General features: G+C 35.2%; 1 protein-coding gene across 1 annotated transcript; it reads left to right on the plus strand.

Annotated features, from left to right (window-relative positions):
- LOC109837130 (probable inactive shikimate kinase like 2, chloroplastic) lies at positions 5,355 to 13,308 on the plus strand. The gene is made up of 8 exons (XM_020405238.1): positions 5,355 to 5,731; positions 8,170 to 8,360; positions 8,483 to 8,677; positions 9,498 to 9,559; positions 11,573 to 11,639; positions 11,712 to 11,830; positions 12,679 to 12,855; positions 13,054 to 13,308. The coding sequence occupies exons 1-8, from the start codon at positions 5,486 to 5,488 to the stop codon at positions 13,149 to 13,151; spliced, it is 1,155 nt and encodes a 384-aa protein (XP_020260827.1). The 5' UTR covers positions 5,355 to 5,485; the 3' UTR covers positions 13,152 to 13,308.

Here is a 13,595-nt window from a genome sequence, read left to right on the forward strand (position 1 = left end):
CACCTTAAGTGACCGTTTTGCTAAACAATCACCTAGGTGACCGTTATGGTCGGGTCGGGCCGGTCATAACGGTCAGATTTGATTTTTGACCGTTTTGTCCCAAAAACGATCAAAAAACGGTCATATGGTGAGCGTTTTTTTATTATTTGCCTAGGAGGCTGCCTCTATAAATAGATGAGGGTTTTCCCTTCTTCTCCTCACACAAAAACTCATCTATTTCTCTCTAATACTCTCTTATACAATCTTATACATTCTTATACTCTCTAATAATCTCTTATACTTTCTAATCCTTCCATCAAATGGCTTCTGAATCTGATTATGACGAGTAAAACCTATCTCCTACCGATCTTGAAATGAGTCCTCCTACAATAGCTACTCCTATCAATCCCACCGGTGTTAATCCCGAATCCGGTGGTGACGATTCTACACCAAGAGATTCTAAAAAGCCGAGATTCGATGTGTGGAATTTTTTCGAGAAGATAGACATCACCAAGGATGAATACAATAGGATCCTCACCCAGAAGGCTAAATGTGCGTTGTGCGACAAAACATTCCAAGCTCATCATAAAAAGCGGCACCAAACACCTCAAACGTCATATAGAAAAACACAACAAAAGTCATAATTCTCAAGGTGATATCCAACAATCTATGATTTACCAATCCTCCTCTTCTGGTAGTCTTGGTAGTTAGAATTATGACGCTACCCGAGCCAGGAAATGTGTCATCAGGTTTATCATTCTTAAAAACATTCCTTTTAAATTAGTAGAAGATGATGAATTTAATGATATATTTAGAGATGGTTTTTATCCCGCATTTACAAAATTTTCTCGTCAAACCTGTCAACGTGATATTTTAAAATATTATCAGGAGGAACAAAAAAAAAATTCTTATTTTAAAAATTTAAACTGTAGATTTTCTTTAACTTCTGATATTTGGACATTTAGAGTACAAACTAATTATTTATGTATTACAACACACTGGATTGATAAAAATTGGCAAATATTTAAAAAACATTTATTACAATTGAAGAGTCACATACTGATATTAATATTACAAATTTAATAATTGAAGAACTTATGAAACTAAAAATTGATTAAAGAATATTTTCTCTTTCACTAGATAATGTAAGTAATAACAATGTACCTATTGATTTTATCAAAACAACTCTATCATTGTCATGTTATGGTGATCTTTTTCATATTAGATGTATCTGTCATATTTTAAATTTAATTGTTCAAAGTGCATTTACTGAAATTAAACCCATAATAGAAAATGTTAGAACAGTTGCTTATATGCATAATGCTTCTGAATAAAGACTTAAAAGATGGAAATAATTTTATAAAAAAAATTATAAGCCCAAACAAATTCCAAAAGATGTTGACCATAGGTAGAATTCTACCTATGCAATGTTAAGTGTGACAAGAATATAAAAAAAATATAAATAAATTTATAAATTATTATGCTTCTAATTCTAGCTCTGGTAATACTTATGGAATAACTGAAGATGAATGAATAATTATATATAATTTAAACGAGACGTTACAAGTTTTTTATGATGATATAATGTTTTTATCTAGCTGTTATTATCCAACTATTACTTTAGCTGCTTTACAAATTTTAAATATTCAAATTTTTTTACCAAATATCGTATGAATGATACTTTTGGAGCTATAATTTTTTAAATGAAGAGAAAATTTAATAAGTATTTTAGGCCTATTCCTCATATTTTTTTGTTTGGGGTTCCTATTGATCCATGTTTGAAGGATATTGGCTTTTGAAGTTTGTTACAATTATTGTATGGTGGACAGATTATAGACTTAGATGATGGATCCACCCTTACTGCTACTTCTCATCATTTAGCTATTAGAAATTATTTTTAAACCTTATATGATGAGTATGCAGCTAGACATGGTGCGGCTGCACAACAGTTTACAGCTTCGGCGCCTTCGAGCTCAAGCCGAGAAAAAGTGTAAGTTTGATAGGTATGCAATGATAGCTGAGCTAAATGGTGGATCTGGACTTGGATCATCATTAGAGGTTTATGAAATAGATGAATATTTATCTGCTTCTTTAGTTAAATGTCAAGAAAATGCTTTAGATATTTTGTAATGGTGGAGAGTATATTGATCAGTTTCATATCTTATACTTTCCATCATAGTTCGTGATTTATTACTAACAATAGAGGTTTCAACGGTAGCTTCGGAATCCGCCTTCAGCACAACATGACGTTTGATCGACGATCACAGAACATGCTTAGATCCGTGTACTGTACAAGCGGTGATGTGCTTATAAGATTGGTGTCGGTACGAGAAGCGAACGCAAGACATCGATCGGATGACTGGAATTGAAGAAAATTTGAAGAGTTAGGACTAGCAAATAAATATAAAGATTAAACAATATTCATCAAATTATAATTTTTATTTCATAGCTTTAAATTTGTAATGAATTATTTTGAAAATAGTTACAAATGATAATGATATAGGTGAGTAGGTGCCAACCTAGTTAGGATGTACTCATCTATTATGATGTGACTAATTCCGAAATAAATTTATACTTATAAAGGATTTATTAATTATTAATAAAGAAGTTATTTTTATCATCTTTTATTTTTATAATTTTTTATATTTATAATTTATGTCATTTCAAGTTATTATTAATTTTATTATTTTTTATTAGCAATTCTTGTACTTTTTATGTGTATTTCAAAATTTAAAGAGATTTTTCAAAAAAAAGTAAAAAAATCCGGGCCGGCCCGGAGCCCGACCCGGGCCCGGGGCAACCAGCCCAGGTCGGGGCTCCGGTTTTCCCGACCCGGGCCCGATTTTTCGGGCTGGGCCGGGCTGGATGAACAGGCCTACTCGTATTCACTTAACATTATATTGGATTAAAGGTGTTGCTCAACACTCGGGATTTTCTTGTTTAGGTTAAGATCCGGAAAGAAGTGCAATGCCTGAGAGAATATCCTAGGATTCAGACTTGGGTTGCTACTCTGGTTTGTAGCTCCGCCTAATTAATTAGGTTTTTCTTGTCAACAAAAAAGTTAGGTTGGCTTTATTATTAAAATTTTTGACCAAGGTGGTGACTAGATTATCGACAAAGGCTACCTATTACGGAAATTAGGTCTTTTTGGCTTTACAATTTTATTATTCCTTCTCTACGCATCCTAGAACTTTTTTGTGTTTGAAAGGGAACTTTCCCACTATCCTTTCAGACCATGGGTATTAAACCCGGGTGTGGCGAAGAGGAACCCCCCAACGCATACCCTCAAATATTCATGGAATTTAAATTCATATGGGTGCTCTCTAGGAGAGCTAAACCTAAGATCTTAGAGTGCTACCCATAGGCAACTTACTAACTCAGCAAGACCCTCTTACGTATGCAACCCAGGGCCAGGGTTTAAGACAATGAAACTTTTGATGTCCAGGTTTAGCTCAATCCTATTCCATTATTATGCCTATATGGCTATATTTCTAAAGGGAGCAATTATAGTTGATTTAGCAAGTTTATGCTAAATGTAACTTGAACTGTTTCTGTTAGAATATAAAATTATAATTCTCAAACCAATATAATCTAATACTATTATGGGTTGCCATGTTAAAACATTTCTTCCCGAAATGTCCCCCAACATATCCATTCATACATACATGAAGATGCATATATGCTCAAGTTTTCATAACCTCCCTATTGCTTGCACATCCATGCATACATATATGAAGAAGACATACATACAATTTATTATAACCTCTCAATTGATTGCCATTAATTTTCAAATTAAACAATCACTCATAACACTCCTCCACTAACTCTTGGTGCACACTAAATACAAATTTATTTGCACTAATGATAAAAAATATTACAACTATTCCTCTCCCACCAAATCACTATAAATAACAATAAAATTTTATCACACTTTTCCAATCAACATTCCAATTCATAATTAAAATTTAGATAGAGAAGAAAAGAGTATAATCTAGCTCGCTTTTCTCCTCGCTGTTTCAGCATTCTCAATCTTTCTTTCTCCATAATATTTATAATTTTCATGTTCTTTTTGTCATCAACATTGTTAAGCACTGAGATTTTTAAGGTGTTCAATGTTTTTTTTGACTTTTTTGGAGATGATGTGAATATGTGATTTATGTAATAAATAATAATTAAAGTTTCTATCCATTTTTGCATTTTGCTTTTGTCTCAAACTATGTTCGTGTGGGATTTGTTAACTATGAGGTTTTTGGTAATTCCTTACATGATTACAAGCATTGAATTAAAGGAGAAAAAATAAACTCATGTCTTGTTTATGTAGCTTTTCAGTTTGAGGCTAAAATTATTCTATATTAATAAGTTTAATTATTATTAATTAAATAAATAATTTGATAAATAACTAAGTTAATTATAAGACACCTAAGTGTTCTTTAGCCTTTCAGATAACACCTTAAATTATAAGGCATCTAAGTGCTCTTTAGCCTTTTAGAAAACACCTTAAATTTGGGCATTCCTTAGATTATATCACTTAACTCGAAAAATGTCATAAAAGCCTACTAATCTTTAGCGATCTTGGTAAGTCCCCTTAAACTTTCGACAAATTTTAGAAAACTCTTCTTAATGGCGTTAGAACTAACTATGTTCTTTTTCACATGTAGGCAATTTTATGTAGGGTGACATGTTTGCCGATGAAAATTGTATTTCATGCTTTTAAGGTTTTTTTTTAAAAATGTTAAAAGTTGAAAGAGTTTTCCTGAGAAACCCCGAAAGAGGTTTCGTGATATTTTAAATATTCGAAAGTTTATTAGCACGCGTTTGCTGAATTTATCCTAAATAGAATTTATAAACTTATGACCGAGAAATTTGATTTGATATCTAATAAATTATCGATTGCAAATCAAACTAATTTGAAATATAATAAAAAAAATACATTAGGTACATAAAATTATCAGCGCATGATAATAAGAAAATGGAAACACGTGCAATGCACGTGCACGCACCTAGTTCCATTAAAATATCAATCAAGATAAAAGACAGTATTCCATCCTATTTCCATTGAGGCATAAGTTATTATATGCTAAAGTGGGCTACATCAAAACATCTCCATGTCAGTGAGCCTAGAAGGACAAATGGGCTTCAGCATGTCAGTGAGCCTAAAAGGGCGAATGGGTTACACCTTGTCAGTGAGCCTAAAGGGACGAATGGGCTTCACCTTGAACGAGCCCAAGATACAATAAATAGTTCTTGACCCATGTTCACGAGCCAAATATCGACAAGCACCATTTGTTCTGGAGAGGCCGTTAGGCAAAAGGTTTCTTATTAGAGGACCAAAGTGCAAAACAATCCCAAAAAAAACCGGGCTTTCGCTCCCCCTCAAGGGTTCCTTCTTATCTCCCCAAAAGGTCCAAAACCTCCGGAAAAAGAAAGAAGAAGGAGGGGGCCAAAAAAAAAAAAAAAAAAAAAAAAAGGAGGGGGCCAAAAAAAAAAAAAAAAAAAAAATCCCCCGATGGCAGCTCATCTGCTCCACTCTCTTCGCCTCTTTCCGCCAAACCCTAACAAAACCCTAAAATTGAGAACCCAGCAAAAACCTATCTTTAGCCCCGATCTCTCATCCAAAGACATCTCCAAGCTCCAGACTCAACCATCTCTTGTCTCTTTCAGTAGTAAGATCCTTTCATCTTACCGAGGGAGGCTCAGATTGGTTTCCAACGGAAATATCTCTTCAATTCCTGAAAAAACGAGAAATTACGAGGTAAATTTGAAGTCTTTTCTTTCTTCTTGAGTTGAGATTACCTGTTGATGGATTGAGTTACGTGAATTAGCGTGCTTTGAAGTTCGAATTGTTCTATCAATCGCGAAATTAGGGCTTTCTTCTGGCCCTGTTAACAAATGCAGTCTTATAATGTGTGCTTACTAACTGAGAAGCGAATAATTCGACTTACGAAGTAGCCATCTTGCACTTGTGAAATATAATCTAATCAGTAACTCGTTGTCATGGACCTTTTTATTTTAAATGTCATATATTCGCATGTGCCGAATGAATCTACCGTCTTTGCTGGAGCTCCTCCCAACTGATATTTGTGATAGCGGTACCTAAATCTGGAGACTGAGCAATAACTTTTCAATAACTTTGTTGAGCCCTCACGGTGCTGACATGGCGTCCTTTGCAATTTCTAGATTCGATAATGCTCCGGTGTGTCTAATACGTATCAGACAACTTTCAAGTGCCTTACATGTGTCACTGCCTGATACTTGTCGATATTATTACCCAAATGCAGATTTTATTAGTAATTTGGCAGATGTATAATATCCATCATCAATCATTCTGGTTCTTTCATTCTTTGGAAGGTCGTCTTTGATCAATGGTTTCTTTGTCCACTACAAAGAAAAAAGTACAACACAATGGGCAGAAGCAATGATGAGAGAGGATCAAGTTATTTAGTTGAGAGTTCTTTAAGTGATTGCTTAACCAAGGCATGGGTACTATGCTGTATGACAACCATAGTATGGTATGTTCGATTAAGTATAATGTGCTACGAAAGGTTTGGAAAAATGCATGTTAGATATCATTTCACTTGAGATACTAAGGATATGAAAATTGAGAAAGCTGGTATTGTAAATAATGCTGTAGATATGGTAACAAAGCTCATACGTTAAAGATGTTGGAAATTCATCAAATAATTAAAATTATAGCATGAAATAAATCCGAATAAAATAAACAATTAAATCTGGCTTGACGGGAGCAGTCGTGTATTCACTGCCCTAGAAGATTGAGAACCCGCCTATCACCCTGGCACAAATGGTTCTCTCCCCCCTAACGGTAAAAGCCCCCGGAAACGGCCGACCTCCGTACTCGGGCGAGAGTACAGAGCTTCAGCTCAGATGAAGAAGATTGCCCAAAAAATTAATAACAAAATTTATAGAGGGAAAAAACAATTTTCTTTAAACCAGAGGAGAGGAGAAAACCTTTTTTCTTATCTTTTAGAATGTGAATAAGGGTGTATTTATAGGGTTGAGGGAGAGAGGATTCTTTTTAATTTTCCGATGTGGGACTAAAACACAGGCAAAATTGCCTTTTCTTAATAAATATCCAACAAAAGAAGGTTCGAGCATCGCGTTAAGTTGCTTTGACTTTGAGACACAGAAGTTGAGCCTGCTAGGAATTTCTGGAGAGTACAAAACAGGACCAAGGTTTGATTATACTCAAGCCTACGAGGAGATTTATTGTATGACTTGAATACAATATGACAAATACATAAAGATTGTTTTTATTTGTTTTTTAATACATGATGAAGCGTGATGGCTTAAGTTGCATACCTCCTGTTACTTATACCGATATTATAATTAGTGATAGTTAAGTTCACTGGCAACCTTTAACATGTGAATAAGATGAGATCTGGGTTGGTTGTCAATGTGAGGCATGGTATGTTTTTCTTTGCTGTAGGAAAATGAGAAGGAGAAGTAGACTAGAGAGAGTGTGCTTTGTGGTCATTTGAGACTCTCCTTTATCTTTTGAGCATTCAAAAATTTCCACTTTGTGCGTTTTGGATGTAAACTTGGAGCGAGTCTTTTGATAATATCCCCCTTTTGTGTAGTGCATCCGTTGTTGCCTTTGAACATAGGTTGATCTCGACAGTACCCCATACCTGTATTTCGTCCTCTTTCTGCTTGCAGATGAATTTTACTGCATACTGTTTCTATTTTTTATTGGGATCTCATGGGAGCAAAATCCCACTACTGCAGCTTCTACAACATATTTCAATAGCACACTTATACAGATGGCTAAGTTCAAAGTTATCTCAGTATACTCTGAGATACAACAAGATCACGTGAATAAAACAGTTATTTTCAAGATATACCCTAGATGCCTTAGTAAGACAAGAAGGATGGTTCAATAAATGCCAAGGTTCATGACCAAAATCTTCAAATATATCTCCATGTTAGTGAGTCCTGTTTGTGAAGTGTTAAATCCTACATCTGTACTGGGACAAGTTTGCTCTATCTCTAGGGATGGCTTCAGCATTCTGGGACCATGTTATTCTGAAATTCATTTGTGTTAGATGTATCAAATTTTGTAAATCCACAATACCAATAACTGCAAAGCCTCCTAACATTTCAATGTCCCTTGATCAACATTCATTTTGAACGTCCAATGCAAATTCACTTAGTATGCATACGAACCCTATGCAGTTTTCTGATGCTGATACAGAAGTGGAACTGAGACTAGATATTGGAACGCTTGATATCCAGAGTACCAGTGATATTTTTGTGGATGCAGACGAATCTTCATTACTTGTTAGAGTAAAGGCCTCTGAAAGACTCATACCTCTGATGGAAAGCTGTCGCCTTTTTGACAGGGTCAAACCTGGTGAAACTATATGGTTTGTGTTAATATTCAAAAGAAAGACACAGATGGCAACAACTGCTGCAATTGTTAAGATTTTTTATGTCTTACATTTAGCCTAAACCAGTACTCACTTTGTTGCCTGTTGCTACGTAATAGGTACCTAGATGAGGATCAACTGGTCATCAATCTGAAAAAGTATGACACGGAGCTGAAATGGCCTGACCTCATGGAATCTTGGGAATCCCTTAAATCAGGAATGATGCAACTTTTAAAGGGAACATCAATTTATGTTATTGGAGATTCCACAGAAATGAATCAAGAAGTCGCTAGAGAACTTGCTATTGGTCTCGGGTATGCAACCTTTTCTTTTGACAATCAATATTAGTTTCAGATGGTATGAGGCCGGTTTAATGTACAGACTTGACAATTAAATATATTAATAATGCTGATCATTAAGTAATCTTTTGTTTGCCTTTTGATTTCATTATATATATCAGGGAATTAGGGAGGGTAGGAGTTACTACTTCATACATCCAATGTTGAAACATTATTGATATTGAATAGCCAAAACTGACCGGCAGTGGCGTTCAGTAGAGAACATCTTCTTTATAAGCTGAGGGAATAAGGAAATATATAACTTCGTGATTTATACTTTATAACAGTATATATATTTTTTCTTTGTGCTTTATATAGTGAATCTGGTGATAGCATTTCTCTCTGAACAGTAACATCAGTATTGGAAAAAGAAAGAAGCAATGTCCATATTAGATTTAGTTGTTCAAAAGTTTTTTATAATGTTAAATGCGTATGAAACATGTCCAAATGTTTCGAGTGTTTTGAAGTCTCCAACATGGGAAACATCCGAGAAACCTGGCAGGAGGTTGTGTCTAGGTAAAACATATCGATGATACATAGTTAATGATATGTACATCTTAAATACAAGCTGGAGTTACAAAAGTGGAGGCATGAAATGAAATTGTATTATCATCTTCATTTATTGCTTGAAGTGCCATTAGAGCGTTCTCCAGATTGAAAAACTAATTGTCTGACAAGTCAAATATTTCTTTTTTAAGCTCTTAAGTAATGCTAACCCTGAAAATAAACGTCCCTTAGAAAATTAATTTTATGTAGAAGTCCTTAATGTTCTCCCATTTTTTTTGACGGTTTGCAGGTACACCCCGTTTAGTACGAGTGAATTGCTAGAAAGCTATACTCAGCAGTCCATAAATTCATGTGAGTGTAGTCGAATGTGGATGACTATTATAATGTTAGACCAGTTTTAGTAGATGCATCAAACTGAGAAACATCTGGCTGCCGGTAGTTGAATGCTATATCTTGTTCATTGTTTACTTTGGAAGCAGTCTCTATCATGACATCTTTTGCTTCAACTGGTTCACATATTTATTTGGATCGAATTTCCTACTTTAGTGAAGCTAGTCACTTTATTTTCTTGACAGTAGGAGCATATAAATGTGGATACTATACATGAAAATGCTAATCTTGGGAACAGAGTGACATCTACTTGAATAATTAGAATACCTGCAAAATAGAATATGTTACATTTCTTAGGGATTTTTAAAATCTCAATGGCTCTTATGTATAAGATTTACCAGCTTGAATGAAAGAAGTATGTATTACATGTATCTGGTATATGCTTGGTGTTGCGGGTTTCATATTTGGACTCGGAAAAATCTTAGTCGCCTAGCAATGTTGCAAACTTTTCTGCCAACCGCTTCTTGGCCCATTAAGACCTACATGAGATTCTGTCAGAAAAAATTGCATTATAAAAAGTAGCAGACGCTTGGATTGAAGTGGGTCTGTTTCTGGAGCAGGACATGCGATGTTTGCCAATTATCATGCCATCTAGTTATCTATCCTTCAGTTACTCATACTTTGTACTCTAGGGCAGCCACCTCCAGGGTAAAAGAAAATAACTATGTCCTTAATAATCGTCCATGTGTTTACATAACTTCATGGCCTTCCTAATCTATATACAGCTCTACTAGACTCAATTACATTTATGCCACTGATGTGTGATTGACTGTGCTTAGAGTGGGACGGGCCTTAAAAATTGTAGACCCAACAACACAAAAGCAGTGATCCAAAATAATGCAATTTCACTAGAATATTTACTCTTAACTGTATACCTATAGGTTTCCCCCCTTATAAGACCATGAGAAATATAAATTTGCATGTCTTTCATATATTCAATGTTACATTTCAAACGCATGTGTCCCTGAACTAGATTATAGTCTACGCTCTGTCTTGGTAGGACTAGGCAGCCAAAACTCTGTGAGATAAAAGGGACAGCCCACTGATTACTTTTTGACAGTAGTTGAGACCAGGTGGGCATTAAATGTGAAAACAATCAGTCAGCTATGGGGGCTGTTTGTTTGCTAAAAAAAAGAGAAAACCCCCGTCACGTCAGATTTTAAGAAACTCCCCTGCCACGTAGGATTTTGGTTTCAACCGATTTCCAAATCACATGTTTGTTTCGTTTTGTGATTTAAAGAAATGAGGGTGCCACGTCAGATTTTTTAGAAAAGTGTTTTTACGCCAAAAACCTCTGAAAACACTTGGAAATATCACTTCAATGAATTTTGAATTACTAAAAGCACTGTTGAAACAGTGACTGTGAATAAAACAGATTATTTAATTGCTGAAAATACTGTTACTTTTGCGGCTGATTTCCGTTTCCTTTTTTTATGTTCAAACAAACACAAGAAATGAAAATCGAAACATTGTTACTATCATGGCTGGATTTGTTTCTTATGTGACGTGGCGGTGACGTGACGGTGATTTCATTGCGAAAAAAAAGAAATGCGGGAAATGTCTTGAAATATCTTGAAATGAGTTGAAATGTGAGTTTTCCATTTCCGATTTTTTTTGGAAAACAACCAAACAGCCCCTAAAACCATGTCAAAGGAGTGGATGCACTTTGTTCTCAGTAACAGCTGTCAGATCCTTAAAATTTTTGGTCTGTTCTTTCTGCTTAGCATATTTCTTTTTCACCTAGTTAACACTAACCTATTAAGGGTAAATAAGAATAGTTGGTGCTAGCTCCTCTAGAGAATGTGCTCAGAAACATGGAACCGTGCATCAAGTCAATCATTCTGCGTTATTTTAAGTATCAATTACCTTTAATCCTTACATTATTGTACCTCCAAAAAATCTGTCTCGGTTAAAAAAAAACTCAATTAGAAATTCTTATTTTGCAGTGCATTAACAAAGTGTAATCACTTCCAGGGGTGATTTCTGAAGGAGCAGATTCTGTTGCAGAAGCAGAAAGTTCCTTACTGGAGGGTCTCAGCAGGTATGCGTTTACCATATACTTGTGTAAAATATAAAACTAGTAGCGTGAACTATCTTTTTTCCTATGTTACAGCCATGTTCGTACAGTTGTAGCTACGCTAGGAGGACCACATGGAGCTGCAACAAGACATGATAAGTGGCGGCATCTCCATGCTGGATTTTCGGTGTGGCTGTCCAACTCTCAAGCTGCAGGTAAGTCTCCCCTCTCTTTCTTTCAAGCTGTTATTCCCCAGGTTTTATTGGAAACTTGAGGATTGGCAACGGAACTTGATCACTGTAGGCTGAGCCCTCTAGTTGGATTGTCTAATGCAGGTCATATAGGTAGAATAGGTGGGGGGGGGGGGGATGAAAAGACACATGACTGTTGTAATTTGTTCTTTTTAAGGAACTTAGACAAGGCATGCAGAAAATCAGTAAATATAGCAGCAAATAAGATTTGGATATAAAACCTATTTCACATTGTTGTCGTTTACACGTACAATGGTAGGCTGGTAGCTATGTTTTCACAGGGCATCTGTGCTTAAGTCTCTTTGTTTTTCGTTTTTTGTTTACATCAGAGATGATGCAATTTACATACTGTCCCTTGTTATCCACTTGTGCTTAAGCCACATACTTCGGTAGTGCATTTTGCTCTCTTTATGCACCATGTAAATTTTCAGAACTTAAGAAAACTTAGAATGCAACAGAATCATAGCTAGCCTCACTATGATTTCGGAAGTTTGTCATCAAAGCCATCCTTCCAGGTTTAAATACAGCTTGAAGGGTCATAAACTGCTATTTTGTGATACAGATCTAGCATTTATCAGTTAATTACTTCTAGCATTTTTCTTCCCTCTTGATACTATCTGCTGTATTGGAACCTGGAACATCCCAAGAGATAAATATATGCCTCATTTTGGAACCCTTATTATATGTTGGGGCAGTGATTTTTTCTGGTGGCAATATTTCCTTGTTATTTATGAGTAGCGGAACCTTTTGATGTATGATATAGTAACTTTCATCCATCTGTCTTTTTTTTCCCTTCTTCTTTTTCATTGCAGATGAAGCTTCTGCAAAGGAGGAGGCTCAAAGGCATATGAAACAAGGAAATATAGCATACAGCAAAGCCGATGTGGTTGTAAAATTTAGTGGATGGGACAAAGAACATACTACACTTGTTGCTCAGGCTTGTCTAAGTGCACTCAAACAACTAATATTGTCAGATAAGCAGCTTACTGGTGTGACAATCTCAACTATTTATTCTACATACATGTTTTTTTAAGTGATTAAGACCTATAAATGAAAAAGAATCGTTGGCCAGTTCCAAAGGAATTTATTTATTTTCGTCATTTACTTGTTAATCGTCAAATTGATTATGATGCGCTCATATACATGGCGCTTGACATTTATGGTACATTTTTCTTTGTTCATCTCAGGTAAAAAAAGCCTTTACATAAGGTTAGGATGCCGCGGAGATTGGCCTAATATTAAACCTCCTGGCTGGGACCCATCAAGCGAAGAGGCTAAAGTTTAATGCTTTACTAGGAACGAGATTTCACATTTTTTGATTGGAAGATTATATTAGATAATATTTGTCAATGTGATGATTTTTATTCTCGATGTGCATGACAATTTATTTGCGTTATGGAATCTGAAAATTATTTATAAAAGCTGGGAACTTGGTTGTTCAAGTTAAAGGTTTTTGAATTTGATTTTTCTCATCCACAATGGAATGCCTCAGAGATTCTTATCATTGATTGATAAGAAAGATGTCATAATATCCAATAACTTAGATATTCAAAAAATCTCCGTCGCCTGCCTGCGTTAGCTGCAAAGAAGAAAGAAGAAGTGCACTTATGTCAAATGTGCATGTTTCAGAATTATTTTGGTGTCATTATCCTTTCAAAAATTCACTGCAACTGACAATAATTACACTGTGCATTTTGTACAGCAATTGTTACCCTATACATCATCTATT

This window comes from Asparagus officinalis, chromosome 4 (assembly GCF_001876935.1).
Source record: "Asparagus officinalis chromosome 4, Aspof.V1, whole genome shotgun sequence".
In the NCBI taxonomy this organism is placed as follows: domain Eukaryota; kingdom Viridiplantae; phylum Streptophyta; class Magnoliopsida; order Asparagales; family Asparagaceae; genus Asparagus; species Asparagus officinalis.

Bases quoted from the DNA above. Each gene is read 5' to 3' on its own strand.
- LOC109837130 (XM_020405238.1), top strand. From the start codon at position 5,486: ATGGCAGCTCATCTGCTCCACTCTCTTCGCCTCTTTCCGCCAAACCCT. The intron at 9,560-11,572 runs GTGAGTGTAGTC...AATCACTTCCAG, and splicing joins TCAGCAGTCCATAAATTCAT to GGGTGATTTCTGAAGGAGCA. The intron at 12,856-13,053 runs GTGTGACAATCT...TGTTCATCTCAG, and splicing joins GTCAGATAAGCAGCTTACTG to GTAAAAAAAGCCTTTACATA.